Here is a 23,974-nt window from a genome sequence, read left to right as displayed (position 1 = left end):
CTGTCTCTCTTTCTCTCTCTCAATCAAGTGCATCCGATTCCATACTAGAGTTATATAAGAATATAAGGGTGCATCCCGCAGCTCCCACTTGCTTCAATGGGGAGCCCCGTGAATGACGTCATCCGCTGCCGTCCAATGACACGCCGGGGCAATTTAAAGGAGCAGCTCCTCAAGGTCTTAAGCCTAAAGTCTTGCTTTTTGAAGTCTGATAATCAAGAATTATGTAAGGGAAGAGTCTGATGTAATACAGCACGTTGCTTACATAATTGACAGTTGAGCTGTTGGACCTCAAAGTAATAAAGACAGACAGAAATGTATATAATATAGGGCTTCAATTTATCAGCCAATGAGTTTATGAGTTTATGAGTTTGTTTCACAAGATGTTTTGGAGAGCCCTGATGGTAGTCCCAGATCCCAGCCTACATGGGTAGGCCTCACCATACTTAGGTGTAGGCTACTGTGAAAAATAAGGACATTTTCTTAGTATGCACTTATTCACCACTCACTTAGTATTCACTGACTTAGTACTCTCTTAGCTTAGCTATTCATTGACTTAGCATTCACTGACTTAATATGATTTCAGGAGTGTTGGCACTTATGTATGCATGTATGGAGTGTATACTGTAGGCTACAAAAAATGAAATAGCTTCAGCTGCCTCTTTGATATGCTATACTATCTTTACGAATGAACATACTATTACCGACACAGCCCACGGATGATTGGTTGATTGATTGATTGAAAAATGTAAGTCAATACAAAAACTGCTATGAGGATAAACCATGAAAAGCACTAAGACTTGTTTACATCAGGGTCCTCCTCCATCTTCTATTCATCAGAACATTTAAAGACGTACAAATATACACTTCTATGGAAAACAGGAAATCATCATTAACGAAAGACTAGTGTTGGTTCTGCGGCTGTCTGAAGGACTGGGGAAACTATTGCTGTGTGTGTGTGTGTGTGTGTGTGTGTGTGTGTGTGTGTGTGTGTGTGTGTGTGTGTGTGTGTGTGTGTGTGTGTGTGTGTGTCAACGAATTAGCAAAAACGTTAGAACAGTCTACAGCTCCAGGCATCCCCTTGGCAAACACAGAAATCAAATGCTTACTTTACGCAGATGACCTGCTGCTGCTGTCCCCAACCAAGGAAGGACTACAGCAGCAACTTGATCTCCGACACAAATTCTCCCAGACATGGACCCTGACAGTGAACCTAACCAAGACTAAAATCATGATATTTAAAAAAAGGCCCAGCCGCCGAAACCACCAATTTTTCCTAAATACAATCCCACTAGAACAAACTAAAAACTATACCTACCTTGGCCTAAACATCAGCAGCACAGGGAACTACAACCAAGCTGTAAAGGACCTGAGAGACAAGGCAAGAAGGGCATTCTATGCCATCAAAAGAAACATCAAAATAGACATCCCAATTAAAACCTGGCTTAAAATACTGGACTCGGTGATAGAACAAATTTCTGTATTGTGTATTGTATATTTTAATGTATTGTACCTTTTTTAAGTTTTTGATTCATGGGTTTTTTACTATTGTTTGGACCGAATGTTTTATACATTTGAGTCAATAAAGTAACTAACTGTGTGTGTGTGTGTGTGTGTGTGTGTGTGTGTGTGTGTGTGTGTGTGTGTGTGTGTGTGTGTGTGTGTGTGTGTGTGTGTGTGTGTGTGTGTGTGTGTGTGCGTGCGCACGCTAGTGCTTATCAAAAACAACCATTCGCGCTATCTGACAAAACAGTCACACAAAGGCTTCAGGCTTGTTTGTCTGAATGTAAAACTCAACGCGTGACGTAGAGCTAATGAACATGATATGGGCCTGTTGCAAGAGAGAGCCAATGCACTGTTTGACGCACGCGCACGTGAAGTGACAATTTAACATTGGCCAAATTGTCAAGAAAGAGACACAAATTGTGAAAATATCAGATCTACAAGCTATTTTTTTTTTATGTTTGTCAAACTTAATGCATTGCCTCAACTCCTACATTCCAAGGGTGTAAGGGTGTATGAACTGGGTCACTGGGTCACCAGTGGGGGGGGGGTTACAGCCTGAGGGGGCGCGTTAGTATCGGACCAAAGATATGCACTGCAGCTTGAGAAGGTTGAGAACCACACTGTCCACTGCTTTAACTCAAAGCAACTTTAACCCATTCAGGATAATGCTTGGTGTTTTAACTAAGCATTATGTTATACTTTAGCTATTTTTGGAAATCGTGAAAATGTGGCGTAAATCTTTGAATATATATTTCAGAACAAATGTTTTTAACTCAAATCTTTGCTTCAGCAAGGGTCATATTTTCAGATGAGGGTCCGTGGTCAATGTCAGATAATGAATGGGGTCCTTGACAAGAAAAAGGTTGAGCACCACATAGAAACATGGGTTTTAGAATCGGCCTCAGGTCAGAATGGGTTAACTTAGTGTAGTGGAGTAATATTTGACCAGGAGTACTTACTCAAGTATGGGCTTGAGTTCTTTGTCCGACCGCCACTGGATCTATTCTTCTTGTTCCCCTCAGAACTTCCACAGTGCTTCTTTGATTTACAGCATTGTGTGCAAAGGTCAGCCAGTCTTCTGTTCCTAAAAAGATTGAAACAGATGGTCAATGTTCTGCTGCTGACCGAGGCCAACAGAAAGGTCTCCGTGTTATTTTTAGAGGGAGAGTTCCTGAGCCTATATGAATCCCCACTGGACACCTGTTTCATAGTAACACATGTATAACTGGGTCTGTCTCAAATCACACCAATGCAACTAGTCACAACTCCTTGTGACAAAACAGTTTTAAGGACATGTCACACCAATGCAACTCCTTGCACCTGCCATTGGGAATAATGGTTGCATGCAACTACTCGCAACCATTTGATTGCAAGGAGTTGCATGGAGAATAATTGGTGTGGTTTGGGCCTTCATGTAAGCTACAAAATGTTTGGCGAGTAGTGGCCATCAACCATCCATCTGAAATCTTAAACTATATATTGTCAAATACATCCTGGGAGTTCATTTAACTTATAGAGCTTATAAATGAAACCAAATAGAGCTGTAAGAAGAATCCGATTGGTTTCATTTGTACACTGAGTTACAAATGGACAAATTGCCCATCTCTTTGCTTGAACACTGTTCTCCAACTGTGTGTGTGTTCAGAACCTCCAGGGGGGGTGTTTTAGATTTCTATATAATGGAGGAACTGGAGAGGAGATTTATAAGAAACGTGTTATATCTTTAATACTCTCTCTCTTCATTTCTTCAATCTCTTCAATACTGAAGAGATTCAATACTTGGACCTCTTAAGCTACGCCTGTGGCTGTTGTATTATAATAAGAAGCTTTCAGAAAGAAGCCGGGAATACACCAAGAAGACTTATAATATATTATTATTATTTGCATATAGAGGGCAGAAAAGTGAAGACGGTAAGGACGCAAATTGTGATTGGCCAGAATCAGATTATGTATGATAAGAGCGCCGGGCCCCTTACTTTATACGGGTGTGATTACTTCAAAATTAACTTGGCCAATTCGTTTTGCGTCCAGATTACCAAGTTTCCCCAACTCAATCATTGAATCATGTTTAAGTGGCACTTGTAGACCGTATTTATCCAACAGCACATCAAAGCACTGATATATGGTAGAGCATATTATTTGTCGAGACAGAGACAGAGAGACAAGACACAGGGACAGACAGACAGGGGCAGAGAGAGAGAGAGAGAGAGAGAGACACAGGGACTGAGGGACACACAGACATTAGTTGTTTAAACCTGAGCACATATTTGATGTGCTGATCTGGAACTCCATATTTGTACACATCCATACTGACACGTGAAGGTTTCCCATAGTACAAATACAATTAAGGGCCCATCTTGGCCCCGTCCACATATGTATACATATTGTGTATTTTTGTATGTTTATGTAAAAAGGGTGGTTCCTGATTGGCCGAGGGACCACACCAAAATATGCCCCTCGGCCCATCAGGGATTGGCTGATGATGTAACTATATAATATGTTTATGTCAAAACGGTGGTTCCTGATTGGCCGAACGTGTCACCAAAATTCACAATCCCCGATTGGCCGAGGGAGTCACGGACATATGCAGCCGGAAACAGTACATGCGCTCCGTTACTTTTGAGGATTCAAATTCAAAAGTAGCAAAAGTAGCTCAAATTCGAGCTTGCAGATCTGCTACTTTTGATGATTTAGTGTGATTAATAATGACCAAGCAGGGCATCTATTTACAAACAAACACAAAAACTTAAAATAAGGAGATAATATAATAAAATCAAACCCATGCGTCCTCACCTTTGTTTTCAATGTTTGTGTTTACTCAACACTCAAAACTGGCCCTTCATTATCAATGGCATTTCATGTTTGTGTTCACACGCACACTAAAAGCTGTCAAACATCTAAAAGTCAAAAATCGAAATCCTCAAAAAATGGAGTTGGTTTCTTCCGGACCGCAACGACAGCTGACCTCTAAGCTATTGTACTGCAGTTGATGGAATTTAATGAGAAATTCCTATGCTTATTTCTTGTGATAAAAGTAGGTGACCCGTATATAACCTTGACCCACAAAGTAGCTGACAAATGCTCATACAATAGTTTGTTTCACAAGATCTTTTGGAGAACACTGAACACAGTGGTGAGATCCTTCAGCCTGAATGAATGCAATAATATTGTAATAAAACAGCTTTAGCTGTCTGCAGGCTTGCTGTGTTATACTACTCACCTTATCTACTTTCATGCAAGTCGTGTTTAAATATAGCCTTCTTGTATAATTTTGGTATCTGATAGTGATATCTATAGCTGCTTTACTCACAAAATAAGCCTTATTTATTATAGAACACCACAAGCACACAACTACAGTATGTGCATGTGTGTACGTACGTGTGCACGCATGTTGGGGGGGGGGGGGGGGGGTAGTTTGAATTTATGGGGCCAGGGGTCTAAGCTAAGCTTTGCAAGATGTAAACTTGCGTTGTCCACAATTGGATGCAACAGGTCAAATGCTTATTGTGAAAGCCAATACGCACCTTGTCCAAACCGTCCAATCAAGAAATGGCAGCCACCAGCAGGGATATCAGAAACTACTAAATAAATGATTGTATCCAGTTTATTCTTTTAAATAGCAAAAAGATGGGCCACAAGCGCACACAGTGTGAGCTTGTGTGTAGCTGTATTTACTATACAATAACTGCTTAACTAGAGTACCATCTGTTGATTATTAAAATAATCTTGTGTTGAGAAAGACTTAAGTGACTCACTGTGGTTCACATTTTTAGATGAGAAAAAGCTGAAAAACAGCAATCTCTTTTTTAAACAAACCGATAAAAGACATGAACATCCCAGACCTATAGTCTGGGTGCTGGATTAAAAAGTCAAACTGTTGAAAAGAGTAAAAATCGGCACACTAGTATAATGCTCCCATAATATGCAATAATTTAATGTTAACATTCCGAACAACCAGCCTCTTCCTCAAGACATTCAAATCAATTTTGTCCATATGCATTCAAGTTATCAAATCAAGTCCAGTCCATTTTACACAACAGGCATAGATTAAATGTGCTTCAAAATAATAAAAAAGAAAAGGCAAATCGTCATAGCCTATACTGGCCCCAAGGAGGAGCCCACGACTTAGGAATAAGAACTGCTCATTGTAGCCTGCCTTCATGTTGACACATCTTGTCCTATACTGCCGATATTTTGTGATTATTTTATAATTGTCATCCTTGTTTATTATTACTGCTGCTACAATGCATGCAAAGACCAGAACTAAATTAATAATTTATCTTCTGTACTAATACACAAGATGTAACAAATGAACCGTGAGCCGTGAACCTAAAAAATATCGATGGAATCAAATAACTTCAAATAAAATCACATTAGAAATACAGTGTGACGTTACAGAATACATTTTATTCAGTTCATAAAACATGTACAACAGCTTAGGCAGCATAGCAGGAAAGCTCACACGCTTTTATGAGCATAATACATTGTCTGATTCCTTAGTTGACCCCCCTACCGTACAATAGACTACTACCAGTCACAATGACTGAAAAGGCAAAAGAGGCAAATATTTGATATATTAATAACACATTAATAACAGCTCTTACAAGTTAAATTGTACGTAGAAAAAGAAAACACAGAAGCTAGCACAACACCATTTGTTTTGTTGGTTATGAACATTCAAAATACTTTTGAATTATGGCACACACACACACACACACACACACACACACACACACACACACACACACACACACACACACACACACACAGAGAGGGAAAGCTATAAGGGAAATGTTTGGCTTGGCCTCTCGAGCCTGCTTCTTCTCAAGCCTCACGTTTTGTTTATGCACTAAAATCTTTTATCACATTTCTAAAATACCTCAGGGAAGATATTAACAGTGTCAGTTGTTTGCATCAACTGTTCCCCACTGGCACATTGAAAGGAAAATACCATATGACAGAGTATAATGATTTAAAATAATGGGTTATTTCATGCCCACCAACACAAGTTTGTTAGCGTGAATACGAGCCCGTTCTTTCAAATATGGGGGCGTTTGAGACAATTGAGTGCAGTAACAATGAACGGCACCTCAACGCTGCTGTGAGCACATGCAGGCTACATTATCTTTATGTGTATCAAGAGTTGTCGTGGTAGAAATTATGCCTTCTTCCCTCCGTCTCTCCCACACTCTCTCATCTTGTCTGTGCAGTGAAGTGAAACACTACTATTCCAGTGTCTGAGTCATATAAGCTCTGTGAATGAAACAAGCACTCAAATCATTATTAGTTAATCAATATTTGGTCTCAGTGGTAAAATAAGAGGCTTTAACAGATTTTGATCAATTGGTGTCCATCTCTCCTACACAGTCTCTGTTACAACATTCCGACTGTCTCTCCTAAACTGTCTGTCTCCCTTTCAGCTTGCCTACTATCTACAGTATCTCTCTCCTCTGTCTATATCTCCCTCTCGGCATTCCTACTGTATATATTTCCTACACTCACTCTCAGCTTTCCTACAGTCTGTCTCTCCTAGAATGAATCTCAGCTTTCATACAGTCTGTTTCTCCTACATCGTTTCATGTGATCATAGGAGAAGGGAAAAAAAAGATTCAGGGCAGTTCCACGTCCACTTCCCTATAGAGAAAACAATGACACTCCAATTCCTGTTCAGAATCCGTACCAGCGCTTACTTGCTACTGAAGAGAAGGAAAGGAAAATGCTGCCACGGTAACATAATCATAATATTTTGGGGTCTCTTGGAGCACAAGACAAAATATACAACTTAAGATGAAATAATTCTTCCTTCTCTGTTTGAAGACAAAAACAGCATCAGGGAGGCAGTGAGGGAGTTTAGAGGACATGGACTAAGCATGCTCTAGAATGGAATGTGTTGAGCTCTCTCTCCCCTTCTCTCTGACTTTTGTGCATTTCTCCGCTCCCTTCTGAGTCACAGCATTGAATTACAGCAACATCTGGAGAGCGCATCTGAACTCCGTCTATCGCATTCTCTATTCACATCTCTAACACTCGCCGTCATTGTTCAAAGTAAACAGGGAAGTAATTTTTAGGGAGCAACTACTTTCTGCTCACTGTGATTTGTAAACACATTTGAACAAAATTAACCTTTTATTAAAATTGACCAAGAGAGGGATGCCTCGTTCATACTTGGTCTCATGAAGGTGCAACTTGCGGATTGGCTATTTTTAGTGCGGATCACCGTCATTAAGGTAGACTGAGGAAAGAACACTGCTGACTACATGAAGCTTTGATGCTTCGCTGGCATAGCAGCGTTTTGAAATCTCTACATCGCTCGTGTAGCGTGCACAAAATATTTTTATAGACGCTGAAGGATTAGGACTATGACAACACCGATTAAAAAGACAAACCATTACTGACATATTGCACCACACAATCTTCATACACACATTCTGTACAACACTGACAAATTTAAAGATGATAATTGCATCACGGTGAACTTGTTTTCATCAAACGGGTAAACAGTAGAGAAAGGCCATTACTGGAAAGTGCTTGAGCATACCACAACATTTACTTAATTGTCTTTGGCGACTCCTTCTGTGTCGACGACTTCTCTCTTTTCGTCGACTTCTTCCCTGGCCACCGTCTCCTCTGGCTCGGGGTTGGATGCAGGCGCCGCCACCTCCTCCTCCACCTCCTCCTCCTCCACCTCCACCTCCTTCTTCTCCTCCTCCTTGGGTTCGGGGAGGAGGAGGACTTTGCCGATGTTGTGGCGCTCCTGCATGCGCCTCATTGCATCAGCCACCTGGGAAACAAAAGGTTATCATCAACCAGGGTTCATGACCCAGCAGAGCAGTAATAATAATGGATTGCATTCTTATAGCGCTATAGTGCTTACTCAAAGCGCTTTACAATGGTCCATTTATTCATACATTGGGAGGTGAAGCGGAGAACAGTCAACACCAGCATCCTCACTCCAGTCTGAATCCATCTTGAGAGATTAGTTAGAGCTCTACCAGGAGGCAGATGTTTTCACAGTACACAAATCGGTACACAGTAAAAGTTTGGGAACTGGTGTAGACAACCACCCTGTGTCCTCTCGACCCAGACACATGGATGTAGTCACCAGCTGTTTCATTTCCCCTGACAGTGAGCCGTTTCACCAGGAGAGCGACGTAGAACGCTCTCTCACCTCCCAGTTCCTCCCACTGCTCAACAGGTGCCCTGACCAACCAGCAGGGGTCGCTATTTCAGCAGAGGACTCAATCCCGGTGGTGAGAGAGTGTCATCCAGACAGCATTCAGCTTTGTCCATTTAGATCAGTGGTTTTCAACCAGTGGTCCTTGAGGAGGTTCCAGATGCTCCCAAGCTAAATGTAGAGTTGGTAACCAAATGGACCATTATAGATCTGGAACTCTTGAGAGTGTAAAATGAAACCAAATGGACCGGGTTTCCTTTTAGACTCTCAAGGGTCTCCTCCTAATGGTAGAACACGTCTCCCCTGTAAGCTTGTTAAAAAAAACAACATCAGTGACTCACAGTTGAAGGGTGAGTCACCCTTTTTTTAAGGGACAAATAACATCGCATCACAACGTCTGCACCGTCTCTCATTGGCTTCCACCTCCTTGTTGGGGCAGAGTGTTTTGCCAGCTCGGTTGTTTGTACCGAGACAAGAGGCAGAGTAAGCCGATGAAGTGATCAGGATTTATGATGTAGGAAAAAGCCACACAAAGTTCACAAACATGTGGTTTATATTTCCAATTTCCATCCACACCCCTAGTGATTTATTATCATCCCCACAGGGGAAAGAAGTTCACAGATCACTCACTGATTTACATAGTAAAACCCTGTATTCATTTAAGTCCAAAGAGCACTCAAATGGAACCAAATGGCCCTATAAATAAGGGACCATTTGAGTTAAACACGTTAGTAGAAGCATCTAAAACAGCCTACGGTGACAGAGGTGTGTCACCGTTTCCGACACTGACAGTGATTGTCTGAAAATGACGATCTTCCTCTGGGATGCAACGAAGCAGTTTCTATCAGCTGCATTTTCTATGAATAAATCCCATGTTTCACAGCTTGTGTTTTTTTAATATAATACCGTTCATGTTTTTATGAATAAAATGTTTTAAGTATAATCCCCCCCCCCTGCCTGTTCCACCACAAATGGCAGCCAGTATATCTCTATGTTATATTTATATTGGAAATCCCATGCTGAATCAGAGAAGGTAGGATATATTATGTGTGTCTATATCATGGAATAATAGCTGCCAGATAGCTCACGGTGGCCATCCACACAAAAGAACCCCTTAACTCCTGTCTCTATCGGAGCCCACCATAAAAGAGACACGTACTCCCTGACGGCCGGCGATGCCACGGCAACAATAACCTGTCACCTAGCAACAGGTGTCGAGGGGATCATCTAATCTGACGGAGAGAGGCGGGAACCCGCAGGAAGTGAACACAACAAAGGGGGGGAGGGAGGGAGGGGGGGAGGGGGAGAAGGGTTATTCCAGCAGGAGTTGACACTTGAATCTCAGAGGCAATTGCCCATCGAGCAAGGTCATGCCCCCCCCCCCACTTGCCAGAAAAGTAAATGGTCCATTATAAAATAATAGGGACAATTTTTTAATTATCGTGGGTGATAATTTTTTTTATCATACCTCAATCTTTATGCCAATTTACCAACTACACAGCTACTGTATCAATGACTATGGGTTCACACTTGTTATTAGATTTTTTTTTATCAGTGAAATCACTACATTTTAGGTCAACGTTGCTCTTATTTTACATTCCACAGACAACAATGTTTTAATAAAAATAAATAAAAGGTTTTCTGAAAACGTGGGTTCGGAAGTTTAAAAAAAAAAGATGCTCTGGAAATGCACGGCTGCCGTGTTAACGTGGTCAGATGGGTGGGCGGCGAACACTTGTGTCGAGATCGTCAAGTGGACGCCGAGCCCAGACAAGGCTGGGAACCCGCCCTGCACTACAGCAACACCTCATCTGCACAGGCAAGGAGCGAGCGAACAACAGCGCTCCGACATCCGATATCATTGAAAATGTGTCTCGATATGGAGCGTCGGCCATTGCGTTGCGACGTTGCGTAGCCTGAACCAATCAAATAGCCAATAGATAGTAGCGTGTAGTAGATTGCAACCGATAAAAGTTTTTTGGGGTCGCGAAACCTCGCTCAAATTGAGACTCTGCGAGCAAATATAGGAGGGTCTGGACGTACGTCGCTGCACGGCGCGTTGTCGCTCACGGTACGTCAGGACAGTCTCATCGAAAAACATGTCTTTTAATGGAAAAACATGTATTTTAATGAGATTTCCTCGTTCGCATGGCTGGCAGTGCGGATGAGGTTCAACACTGGCTCTGGGTCAACAGAAGCTGTCAACAGACACAGTGTGAACAGACAGCTGTTTGACTCCCGCCGCCGCAGCAGCAGGCGGAGTTGTCAACAACAATTAACGCTTCTGTCAGCCAGACGCCCACGAGCTGGGCCTAAACGAGGACAACAAAAAACACTTTTGTTAAAGCAGGGCTGAGTATAAATAACCACTAAACCTTAGGGTCTATACTCTAAAGTAGGTGCTTAACCCATTTAGGACTGGAACGCATTTGTGTTACCTTAGCTTTTAACCACATTAACCATTATTTTAAACTTTAGCTATAGAAAAACTAGCAGATCTACAAGTTCGTAGCGCGGCACTCGTAGATTTGCATTTTTCTTGAAAACGTATGCAAATCTTTGAATATATATTCTTTCACAGCAAACGTTTTGAACTCATATCTTTGCATCTGGGGGGTCCCTGGAATTACATATTTTCCGATGGGGGTCTGCGGCCAAATACAGATATTTTTTGTGGTCCTTGACATGAAATACTTTGAGACCACTGACATAGAAACATAACTTTTTAAGAAAACTGTCAGGATTTAGAAGACATTTTGTAGAATCTGGCCTCAGTCCTAAATTGGTTAAAGCAGGGCTGAGTATAATTAACTTTGGGAACCACAAAACTTTAGGGTCTATAGTTAAGTGCTTAAAACGCTGAAAGATAAATCCAAAACGCTCACTTACATCCTCAAAATGATAGGAGGAGTCGACACAGGGTCTGATCTTGCCCTGGCCGTAGAGTCCCAGCAGGGTGTCCATGGTGGAGGTGATGAGAGGGATGTCTTTGAGGTAGCCCAGGTGGAAGCCACACACCGCCTTGTTGGCCTGCATTAGCTTCAGGGTGGTCAGCGACAGCTGGTTGTACCACGTCTTCGCCATGGCCAGCAGGCTCTTCTTCTGGCCCGTCACACAGTTAGCTGCACCTGCATGGGGGGGGGGGGGGGGGGGGGGGGGGGGCAGATTATACAGTAAGCAAGAAGAAAAACATGGTAATACATCAAATACATAAAAATAGTCATCATGAATCATACGTAAGCTAAGAACCGTTTCGGTCGTCGAGGCCAGTGCAAGTGCCAGAAGAGAAGAGAAGAGAAGAGAAGAGAAGAGAAGAGAAGAGAAGAGAAGAGAAGAGAAGAGAAGAGAGAGGAAGAGAAGAGATGAGAGAAGAGTAGAAGAGAAGAACAGAGCAGCAATATACAGCAATTTAAAATGATCAAATAATGATAATCACGCCAGCGCATGTCCTGTCAACTGTTTAAGTGTTCCTTAAATGGAAAAACCAACGAAACCACAAAAGACGTTTCAAATAAAGGCAGATTCAGACTAGAATGAGTGGTTTCTTACCAAACACAATGAGCGTTCCCATTGGTTTCAACAGACTGTAGCCTTTTTGGGTGTCGGAGCCCCCAAGAGGATCCAGAACTATGTCCAACCCTGGAGACATAATAGAAACGGAGAGACGAACCATTTATTTTTGTCAGGGTGACACTCCAGGTGTATTCTCTATTCTTGCAATGCATTAGCTGTGATATTAAAGGCCTACAATTTTGAGCGCCCCTCACTTCACACGGGTGTGAGGTTTTTTTACACAAACTCAAAACTAGGCTATCCCCTCAAAGAAATGTGTGGTCAATTTCTATTTTAATAAAAATAAATAAACATCATGTTTGGGTTGGCCTGCATTTATTTATTTTGATATAAAAAGTGTAAAGTTTAAAATGGTTGCACACTCGCAACAGTTTAATTCATGCAAACGGTGGGTGGACACATACTGTATCCACCGCTCATTCACGAATAAGACGTGTCGTGTGTGGTGGTGTGGTGGTGACCTGACCTCACCTTTGGGACTGATTTTACGGATCTCCTCCACGTAGTCTTTGGTGCGGTAGTCGATGGGGTGGGCGACCCCTCCCTGGACGATGGTCTCGTGTTTGGAGGCCGACGCCGTGCCGAAAACGGTCACGTCGCCCACGCTCTGACACAGCTGGGTGGCAGCGATGCCCACACCGCCTGACGACAGGCACAAAACATGGAATATGTACAGGACACAGTGTCCACACCGCCTGACGACAGGCACAAAACATGGAATATGTACAGGACACAGTGTCCACACCGCCTGACGACAGGCACAAAACATGGAATGTTTTTTTTATCCCACGATTTTGTAACCCATTTTGTTTCACTCAGTGTCCATTATCTAAAAAATCCTGGGCTCTGTACACTCCCTCCGCCAAAAATGGGGAGCGCAACGGACTGACCTCATGCTTCCTTCAATATATGAAGGAAGTCCAATTAAGCCGCTTCTTTTCACCTGATAGGGGGGAGTTTCCCCGGCTGAAGGAACATGTTATTCCAACCAGTTCTGTTCCCCTCCATCAGGTGCCCCGGCTGGCCAGTGGGAGGCACTTTAGAGACCAGGATTGTTTTTTGTGAGGGTACCTACCCTAGGCGACACGGGGAGAACATGCAAACTCCATAAAGAAAGGCCCTTTCGCCAACCCCGTCTCTGGTATGGGAACTGATGACACGGAGGAGAGAACACGCCCCCAGCGGGAATCGAACCCAGGCCTTCTAGCTGTGGCTACCATTGACAGCAAAGTTTGATTTAGTTTTAGTCATGGTCTTTTGAATAACATTTCATTTAGTTTTGAATATTTATTTCAGTCACCTGAAATGTTTTAGTGTTAGTTTAGTGTTAGTCGAATGGCCGATTTGCGACGCATTGTGAGCTTGTAGATCTGCTATTGTCAGAGCGCAACACCCGAGTGCAACCAACCATAACATTATCTCTTCTCCACTCTCCCTCCCTAACAAGTCTATTTTTATTTTATTTATTTTTTGTTGATTATTTTTTGTTGAAATGTGAAATTGTCAGTATATATTTAGTCATCGTGGCTTAGTTTTAATTTCATTTTTGTCGTGTGTGTGTGTGTGTGTGTGTGTGTGTGTGTGTGTGTGTGTGTGTGTGTGAACTTGAACAGAAAGTGCAAATCAAAAACACAAGGTCAAAGAAGTCTGATAAAGCAAGCCAGTTTTTGTTATCTGGAAACTCACACGCGCGCATGCACACACACACATGCACACACACACGGTTCTAGGCTAACTGGCTGCTGCCCATCGTCACCATTTTCCAAAACACCACATGTTGCAAAAGTACTGTAAGCATCTACAGTAGTCAGTAGGTTGTCATTTTGAACTTCCAAAAGATCGTCTTAACACTTATATACCCTCTCTCTCTCTCTCTCACACACACACACACACACACACACACATGCATGCATGTTCACACGTACGGATGTAAGCAAGACTTTCCTTCACACTCACAAGCCAAGGTTCACATCCTGTTTCCCTTGAGCGCCCACACACACACACCCCCCCCCCCTCTTTGTGGTTGACAGATTAGTAATCTAGAATGGCTTGTGTGTGGGATCAAGGTCATAACTCATGTGACTGATAATAGTAACGCTGGAGTAATGTATCACTATGTATCAATTCAAAGTACAATTCTGCAGATATAATTTTTTTTTAATTTAATTTGAGGTTAAAACAGGGATAGGCAACCTTTGGCACCGGTGCTAACATTGGCACAAACTAAAGGAGGGTGATCACTGGCACACTGGCATAAGCGTGTGAGAGGATTTGGGGTTTCTAATAAACCATTAAAAAAATGTAGTGCCTCACATTGGGGGAGGGAGTCTGGGAGATGGGTGGGTTACTGTAGTAGTCCAACGGTCATTATAACAATGTGAGGTTATAGTCGTGGACAATCAAAATATGATGGAATTTTTGATGTGGCGTCATTGAAATGAATGTTGACATGGCACACCGACCATCTAGAAAATAAAAACATGGCACTTCATTACATAAAGGTTGCAAACCCCTGGAATATGCCATTATAAAACAGCAAATAACGTAGATATAACAAGACACAAATAATGTGTGTTATGACGCTTCCTGGACCATGAAGACGTTTTCCCATTCAAAATACAGCAGATGCTTTTTAGTTTTGTATCATCATGCAGTATTCTGCATTTAACCCATCCTATTCCTAATGCCTACTGTGAAAAGTAGTGGGCGATACGGGGGGGGGCAGAACTCTGGCAGCAGTTAATTAATCCGCGTTAATAAGTGTCGTGCTCAGGGACACTTTGGACCAGGGGGGCCGGGACTCAACCAGGGGGACATTCCGTTTTCCCAGGCGACCACTCAGTCACACAGGGTTGAGTATAGCTCTCAGGCCAAGCCTTACTGTACCTGCAGCCATGTGGATCAGAACCGTCCTGCCGGGCCGCAGGTTGGCCATCTCAAACAGCATCAGGTAGGCCGTCAGGTAGTTGACGGGGAGGGCCGCGCCCTCCTCGAAGCTCATTGGCTCGGGCATGAGGAAGGTGTTTTCCGCCGCCACCGCCACCACTTCCTGCCACAAGCCGTCGTGGTTCAACACGATGACCCGGTCACCCACCTGAAGAGGGAAGACAGTCGGCAAGCAAGACTTTAAACCACAAACCCTAGTGGCCCTAGTCTGGGTATATATTCTCTAATTGGACAACATTCTGTGAAAATAGCTGATCCACAGGTTCAGTGTGAGTGCCGAGCTTGTAGATGTTTGGCAAAGAGATTCCGTGTACAGGGGGTGAAAACAGGAGGGGAACAAGTACAGGTCCCTGGGGGATCCCATTCAACGAAGTATACAGTACAGGGTTTAAGTACGACTTGAAAAAAAATCATAAGCTTCACATAGGTATACAGTATATGAAGAATTTGACTTTGAACACACACACACACACACACACACACACACACACAAACAAACAAACAAATAAATAAATAAGAGTAATATTATTAAAAAGAATGAGATTAGTAAAGTATTGAAAATGATCTATGTTCCTCGGGATCTACGTTTCCTGGGGTCTATGTTCCCAGGTTAGCTAACCGTAACCTTAACCCTAAACTTAACGTTAAGTGGGGAACAAACATAGAACCCGGGTGTCGAACATAGGGATGCCCCCCAAAAAAAGATCATTCTCCCAGTCCAGCATTATAACTAGCAGAATATAGTACAGGTGTCTCAAATAAAAGTATTTCAAAGTAGATTTAGAGAATTTAGAGAATGTCTTGGTGCGCATTGAGCACAATCCTTGCGCTACTCGCACAGAGTAGAGCAAGGACACTAGCAGACCAAAACTAGCAGATCTACAATATCGGCTATTTGGTGAATGTTCCACGTAGAATTGTGATGTGGTTAAACGTGAAGTATTTTCAGTCTGTCCAATAATGGAAACTCAAACTAGTTTGAGAGCCTCTGCTACAGACAGACTGCTGGACTAGCCTCTTGGAATTATGGGAAAACAGCAGGTTTGTGTGCGTTCATCCTCAAGAGAAGCAGAGTCATAAACATAACACTGGAGAATGCCAAGAAGTGAAGGGCACAGGAAATAAAGATCATCTGACCGTGCTTCCTGTTAAAACAACTTCCCATTTGACGAACACACACACACACACACACACACACACACACACACACACACACACACACACACACACACACACACACACACACACACCTTACAAGCTGGAAACGCCTCTGTGTTAGTTGTTATGTATAGATGATGTCAGGCAGAAACCTCGTACCACCATATTCTAATTTTTATTGTATTTTTTTTCTTGGGAGTTTTTCCAGAAAACATATAATCAGCCTCAGGTCTAAACACTTTTCCGTGAGCGGAATGAGGAACAGCTTCCGTTCACAGCAATAGTAGTAGTCGACTCCATGTAGCACTCAGAGATTGCAGAATATTTTGAGAAATACTACATGCCATCCATCTCCTGTGGACACATTAAACAATTAACTATATTGCTCAATGTAGTGGGAAAAAAACTATATTGCTCAATGTAGTGGCAACAAAACTAGAACAATGTCTATCATGGACAAGAGACAGCTTTGACTGTGCTATAGGTCCTGACACAGGAGGGGAGTTGGATAGAACGTGTGTGTCAACTCAGATCAACATTCCAGGATGGACAGAGGGGCGGCTATTTTTAAGTGCAGTGCTATGCTCGTAAAGCATAAAGTGACTCATCATAATGGCGAAGCCTCCAAAATGCATGTATAATAAATAGTTAATAGCTGGCAGTCTTCTACAAACTAACAAAGGAAATAGAGCATGCACCTCCACTCTAGCCCAGGTGCTAGACAAAAAAGCAGTACAAGATGAAAAATAGAGTCTGCAACACTGGTATGAAACTCAGCTCCACTGGTTTATTAGTCTTCTACAAACTGCCACCGTCTTCAAAAGGTCGCTGTTGAATAATATTATGTCAAAAGTAAAAAGGTCAAATAGTTTGTTCTAGGGAATAGGGATGCACCGATATGGAAATGATTGGCCGATGACAATTGTAGCTGATACCTGATACAGATATTACTGATATATGTTTATTTAGTTGTATTTATTTCCCCCTTTTGTGGCAAGGAAACAAATACATCTTCAATACAAGAAACACATATTCAGAATCTACAGCTTGGCAGGCTGCAGATAACCAACACACCAACGTAGCCAACGCCAAATAATTATATGCTTATCAACAACAGATACATATCAGCTATAGTGCCATCGGTTAATGTCAGTTTTATTTGCCGATACAGAGCGATACATCGACGTTCTCTTACTGGAGCGATGGCAGAAAGGCCTCTGTTCTTTACTTAAAACGTGATTCCTTAAAGTACCTAAAAATAGTAAAATACTTGAGTAAAGGTGTTACTTTCCAGCAGTGCGTATGGAAGTCATTAGCTTGTCATGTTGTCGTTTCCTAGCGGTCCGAAACGTCCCACTGCTTTAATCTCACTGGATTACGGTCTGGAGAGGCTCAATTGTACGCCCATTTCCTACACCAGAGAACTGGTGTGGCCAATCGCGACACGGTATGCAATATTGGCGGGCTTTGGTACAGTGATGTTCAATGCTTGAGACCTTTGACTGACAGTAGCTCTGACCAATTGCGTCAAAGAGAAAATGTTTGAACCCGCCCCCCCAGGAAACAAGATCCATACACAGCATCTCCAGACTCAAATACCACATGACAGTGTGATTTGAGTCTGGCTTATTAGCCAGGCTACCGCTCTTCCTCTCCAAGGATGGGATCATATGGGTTTTCATAAAACAGTTTTGGGAAGAAGCAGAAGTAAATTCCAAACTGGGAGGTGGAGGATATGAAACTATTTCTACATAATGGATACTGACATGCACAGCTTTCTCTTTCTCCCTCTCACACGTGCACACTGCACACACATGCGCGTGCGTAGCTGTGATGGAAAGATGATGGCTGATGAGGTGGATAAAGGTCAGACCTGTATATATACATCAGACAAATTGTTCTCCTCTTCAGGTGTGAGAGAAGTCTGAATGCTCTTCTGGGCTCACAACACGTTATGTTTTATAGATTTTTGTTTCAGGGCGGCAAAAATAAATAAAAAATCTTAGCGATTCCTTTGTTTAATTGAATACTTGCATATTATTAGTGTAATTTCTTTTTTATTTTGAACATTTTCATCCATCCCCCGTAATAGGGATAGATAATTTTTCATAATCTATTAAATCCATTCCATCTATTAAGTAGCCTTGCCGAGCCATGTCCTGTTTCTGTAGCGTGAGGCAGCTTGATGTACAAGTAAACCCCCTGGACATGACGCTAGTATGTCGCAGTATGACCCGGCCGGGGATTAGTCAATCTACAAGCTCACAAGTAACATGTTGCTAGAATGGCCATTTTCTCAGAACACAAACAGCCTTCTGCTCATCAGCTGCTCCTCGTCTGTGGAACTCACTCCCTGACCACCTGAGAGCTCCACCGTCTGTGAGAGAGGACTAAACACTTTTTAACAAAGCATTCATTTAGTTAGCTATTTTGGTTTTACCCCCCTAGGTCACCCATGTGATTTTAAATTGTTCTTCTTTAGATGAATTGTTTTTTTTGCAAATGTTTTTATTCTGTAGGCCTACTGTAGCCCTTTGGGATTTGTTTTCAAGTGTGCAATATAAATAAATTTATTTTTTAAGGGCCACTAGCCCGTTCTATAAACAGCTTTTGTCCCCACACATCTCAAGATTTGCCATTGACAATGAAAGGGGAATTCAGGTCAAATGTCTGCTAAATCCTGCCCCCAGACGTCTCAATATTATCAGAATTCCGCTAGATATGACGTAAATTAAACATCAAAACATTAAACGCCATTGACATTGAAGGGAAAATGTACGTCATATGTAAATGAGCAAATCAGCTAAACAATCACAGGCAACAGGCATTCTGATTGGCCAGTATGAGATGATGCATGATGATGTACAATGATAAGAGCGCCCCTCACTTAACACGGGCGTGATCTTTATTATAATAATTATTAGTAAGTAGTAGTATAATGTAGATCTACAAGCTCAAGCTTAAGGATAATTATTATTAGTATAATACCGTGTCCTGTCCAGTATAACAGCAGTAGTTGTGACAAAGTTACAAGTTACTGTAAATTCAGACAGAGGCAGACTTACAGACAGGTGGACAGGAAGATAAAGTGCACTTTAATGGTAAAGTAATAAGCATTATGCTACGTTAACGCTTCTACGGCGCTCTCGGGGGACACTCCCCCAAACTGATGATGGGAGCCCTGTGGTCCGTGCTGTCGGATCCACTTACAACCATCTGCACTTAAGAGGGGAGTTGAAAAGTTCATTATTTGTTGCCATGTGATCTAGAAAATCCAAGCAGCTCTCACAAGTAACAGCATTATGAGTCGGAGTCCAGCTTACAACTTTCATCACATGTCCATCTACTACTCTCTCATAATAGGCCAATATATTACTCACTCTATAGAGCGGCGCAGTCCCTCCCCCTTTCAGAACAACGAACGGCCCAGGAAATGAAAACGCAATGCATTTCCCCATAGGCAGTTTTTATTTAATTTATTTAAAGACCTTTTAAGCGTCGTACGAAGCCAACTCTTGTCGTGACAAATCATGACAACACACAATATTTTGGACCAAACAAATATACAAAGAAGAAAAACAACCTGCTGTTTTTTCTACTTTAATTCTTTGTTTGGCCCGAAATATTGTGTGTGTTGTCATGATTTGTCACGACAAGAGTTGGCTTCGTACGACGCTTAAAAAGGTCTTTAAATAAATTCAATAAAAACTGCCTATGGGGAAATGCATTGCGTTTTCATTTCCTGGGCCGTTCGTTGTTCTGAAAGGGGGAGGGACTGCGCCGCTCTATAGTGTCCACTGTCTAATAAAGCCGGGACCTTCTAGCTGTGAGGCGACAGCACTGCCGACTGTGCCACCGTGCCCCCGCTAATAAAGCAATAATGTACTTATGAAGAACCTAAACGCAAATCATGGCCCATGTCTTGTTTATGATGGCATTTCTCAAATATTAAAAGTTGCAATCCATAATTTATATGTCCTATGCGGACTCCGGATCTTTAACAGTCCTATCCGGAGAGACTTCCTGCTTAAGAGCCATTAGTATTCATACTCAGTTTTAGGCGATAGCCGACATGACGTCACGCCGGTGGTAAGTGACACATCTCTCTGTTTTTACTAACCACCAAACAGTGGTCACCGTATCACCTAAAAGTAACTGGAGTATGAATAGGCCTTATGCCACTAGGGTCTAACTTTTGCAATGAAAGAGTAGGCAGACCACTTCCAAACCACCTTATACCTAAACCCTTTACGCCGGGAACGCCTCTGTGTCTAGTTGTTGCCATACAGTACGTACACAGTACATAGCAATGGTTCTCAAAGTGGGGTCCGGGGAGCCCCATGGACCCTTGATGGGGGGGGACCCCGTCCCAGGGAGTCCCCAGCAAAAGTATTTAACATGGCATCCCAATCATTTTAACCACTTTATCCAGGGTTTAGGGTGAGAGTTTGAGATAGGTTGTAGTTGTAGGACTAATGACTGGTCTAACCAATGACTAGTCTAAACCAAAAACTGTCTAAACTAAGTACTGCACCCCTTTATCCATTTATGTATTGGGCGGCTATTCAAAAATAGCACATCTACAAGCTCACAGCGCGTCACGTTGTGCCGAGCCATATCACAATAGTCCAAAAGAATTATCCAAAATCACAGACAATATCCAGTCCAATATCATGATATGGATATAATAGTGATAACTAGGGAGGTCCCGATCACGTTTTTTTTAAAATCCCGATCCAATTCCGATCATTTGAAAATGACGGGATCGGCCCAGATTCCTGATCACTTGATCGGATCGAGACAACCCTACAGTGAAACTCTCTCACCTTCCTGTGTGTGACGTCGGGGTGCACCTCCTCCACCACCCCGGCGCCCTCCATGCCCATGACGACGGGCGGCGGGGGCAGCAGCTCGTCCAGACCCTGTCGGCCCATCAGGTCGGCGAAGTTCAGCCCGCACGCCTTCATCCTGACCAGCACCTGGCCACTCTGCACCGCCGGCCGTCCCTTCCTCACCTGCAAAATAATTATCCCATTAAGATCTGGAACGCATCTGTGCGGTCCCTTGGCTTTTACACGAGGACGGTTTCCATAGAAAACGTCAAAATAAAGTATAATTTGCACGGCCCATTTAGACGTCAACAGCGTTTTCAGGTGTTTCAACCACCTGGCGCCTCCATGGAAACAGCCAAAACCATGAATCCGCAAAACGTGTGACATCATGGCTCACATCATTGCCGCGTAAAAGTGGCCTGTGTGGCATTAGCTTGTAACCACGTACTTTAACCATTATTTCAAACTTTAGCTGTTGAAAAATAGCAGATATACAACAAGCTATTCCACACTATGAGCTTGTAGATCTTTGCCGTTAAAAGAAAAGAAAACATAAAAATGAGTGCAAATCTAAACTCAAATGTTAATTTGAGTAATTATTATCACCTGCAGCTTGACTTTATCGTAGCCCCCGTGGCCCGTCAGAACCAGCGCCCGGTATGTGAACACCTCTTCCTCTTCTTCCTCCTTCTCCGTGACGGGGGTGCTTGTGGACGGAGCTGAACCATATGGACAAAACTAAATATTACAAGATTCTGTGGCTAAAAATACCACAATATCGATATTGCGACGATAATAATAATATTGTGAGTGTGACAATATAAATTGTCTCAAACGTGTCAAAATATCAGCTAGGCTCAACAAATATGTTTGTTAAAAGTTTCTCGTTTAAAAGATTAAAGCTATAGACTAGTGTTTGTTCAGTAAAAGGGGCTCCATGTCTCTCCAGCTCTTTAATAAACAGGGGTGACAACATTTCAGCCAGTCAAGACTTTTTATCAATTTATCAGTTTAATCTTTTATAGTGTTCCAATTCTGTCTGCTCATTTATTTGTGTCATCATTCCAATTTCAATTGTTTCATCTGTATACTGTGTAAGGTCTCTATCCTGACAAGCATGAGAGCTCCCTGGACATCCTGCTCAGGTACTATGACCAGCTCTGTGCCGTTGAGCCCAAGTTCCCCTTCTCTGAGAACCAGCTGTGCCTAACCTTCACATGGAAGGATGCATGCGACAAAGGGTCACCGTTTGGAGGTTCAGTCAAGCTCACTCTGGCCAGTCTGGGCTACGAGAAGACGTGTGCTGTTTAATGCAGAAGCACTGGCCAGTCAGATCGCCTCAGAGCAGAACTTGGACAGTGATGAAGGACTGAAGGCGGCAAACAAATTCTACCAGCTGGCCAGCAGAGCGTTCGGTCACATCAAGGCACTCAACAGGGAGCCAACCATGGACATCTCTCCTGAGACAGTACAAAGAGAATCTTCCTAAGGAAGTGCTGCCCATGCTGGCGGCTAAGCACTGCATCATGCAGGCCAATGCCGAGCTGCACCACTCTGGACGAAGACCTTCTTAGCTGGTGGTGGTGTCATTGTGAATGAAAACAAGTAAGCAGAGCACAGTACTGTAGGCATATTTTATACCTGCCTAAAGGCTAAAACAAAAGAAACCCGATTAGCATTTGAGTAGCCTACTTGGGTGGGATCAAGAGGTGTTAAGATTTTAAGAATTCCCCGAAAATCCTCATGGGGGCCCTGACCTCCCCCCCGGCCCCCACAGACTGTCACTGCATCACCGCCCACCACACTCAACAAACTGACCACATTCCCGGTGCGCATTTCCGAACGCACCTTTATTAATTCGCCCAGCTGGTCCTGACCGTGCTTGCTGAGTTAATATGTATGCATCTCTCTTCTGATTTTAACTTTGTGTGCCAATGAATATATAATAATAAATAATAAATAATAATAATAATAAACCTACTTGTGGCTGTGGTGGCCCCAGACAGGGGTGCATCCTCCCGGGCTGGTGTCTCCTCCTCCTGCCGGGTTTGTTGCTGCTGCTCCTGAGCCTCTTCTGTTCCAGACATGATGCTACTGCTGTGATGATGATGACTAAAACACTAGATTCCCTTTAGACAGTCTATAATTACAACAGCAGTCTGTCTGAACGGTCTGAACGCACGGGAAGGGAAGCCTTCGCGAAAACACAGAATTGTTAATCGTATTGAAAACGCACAAATGTTCAATGAAAACAAACAAATAAATACATATGCGGTCTTAAAGTTGGTGTAACTTCTTCCTAACGCAATCAATCGTTTTATACACTGACAAGTTAATGTAAAGCTATAAACGAGGCTTCTTTCTTTTCTTTTACGGATGGGTTTGGTTTGTTTGGCGTCTGTCTGTGCGCTCCTCTGGTCAAAAAGAATCGGGGAAAAACCGTTTGGCTTGCTGGCAGTTTGTGAGTGGAGGAGAGCGACAAAATACGGAGACTGGATCTGTCTACTGCGGCGTGTGTTACACTGACATCGTAACCTATCTAATGGGGTGACTCGGGGGAGGGAGGGAGGCCAGATTACCGTTGCGTAAAGCGAATGAGACTAGAGTCACAATATTCGATAGGTCACCAGTTATGATGTGACTCACACCGAGGGAGAACCAGTGAGGAGGAATGATTGGAGCAACAGGTGATGTACAGATGTAGCATGATTGTAGTTGTCCGTATGACACACACACACACACACACACACACACACACACACACACACACACACACACACACAATTTT

General features: G+C 42.8%; 1 protein-coding gene across 2 annotated transcripts; it reads right to left on the bottom strand.

Annotated features, from left to right (window-relative positions):
* Window positions 1-5,890: 5,890 nt before the first annotated feature.
* Window positions 5,891-23,620, bottom strand: LOC308332904 (synaptic vesicle membrane protein VAT-1 homolog). Of its 2 annotated transcripts, none has more exons than XM_080789042.1 (9): window positions 23,168-23,620; window positions 21,793-21,905; window positions 21,181-21,369; window positions 15,137-15,344; window positions 12,722-12,892; window positions 12,227-12,316; window positions 11,567-11,805; window positions 8,042-8,284; window positions 5,891-6,756 (listed from the first exon to the last, which is right to left on the bottom strand). In XM_080789042.1, the coding sequence occupies exons 1-8, from the start codon at window positions 23,271-23,273 to the stop codon at window positions 8,054-8,056; spliced, it is 1,347 nt and encodes a 448-aa protein (XP_080645168.1). In that variant the 5' UTR covers window positions 23,274-23,620; the 3' UTR covers window positions 5,891-6,756; window positions 8,042-8,053. The 2 variants fall into 2 exon arrangements, with proteins under 2 accessions (XP_080645168.1, XP_080645167.1); XM_080789041.1 differs by having other exon boundaries at window positions 8,054-8,284.
* Window positions 23,621-23,974: the final 354 nt, after the last annotated feature.

This window comes from Protomyctophum bolini (genome assembly GCF_963924005.1).
Source record: "Protomyctophum bolini genome assembly, chromosome: 18".
Classification (NCBI taxonomy): domain Eukaryota; kingdom Metazoa; phylum Chordata; class Actinopteri; order Myctophiformes; family Myctophidae; genus Protomyctophum; species Protomyctophum bolini.
This window is presented reverse-complemented; position numbering and strand designations above follow the sequence as displayed.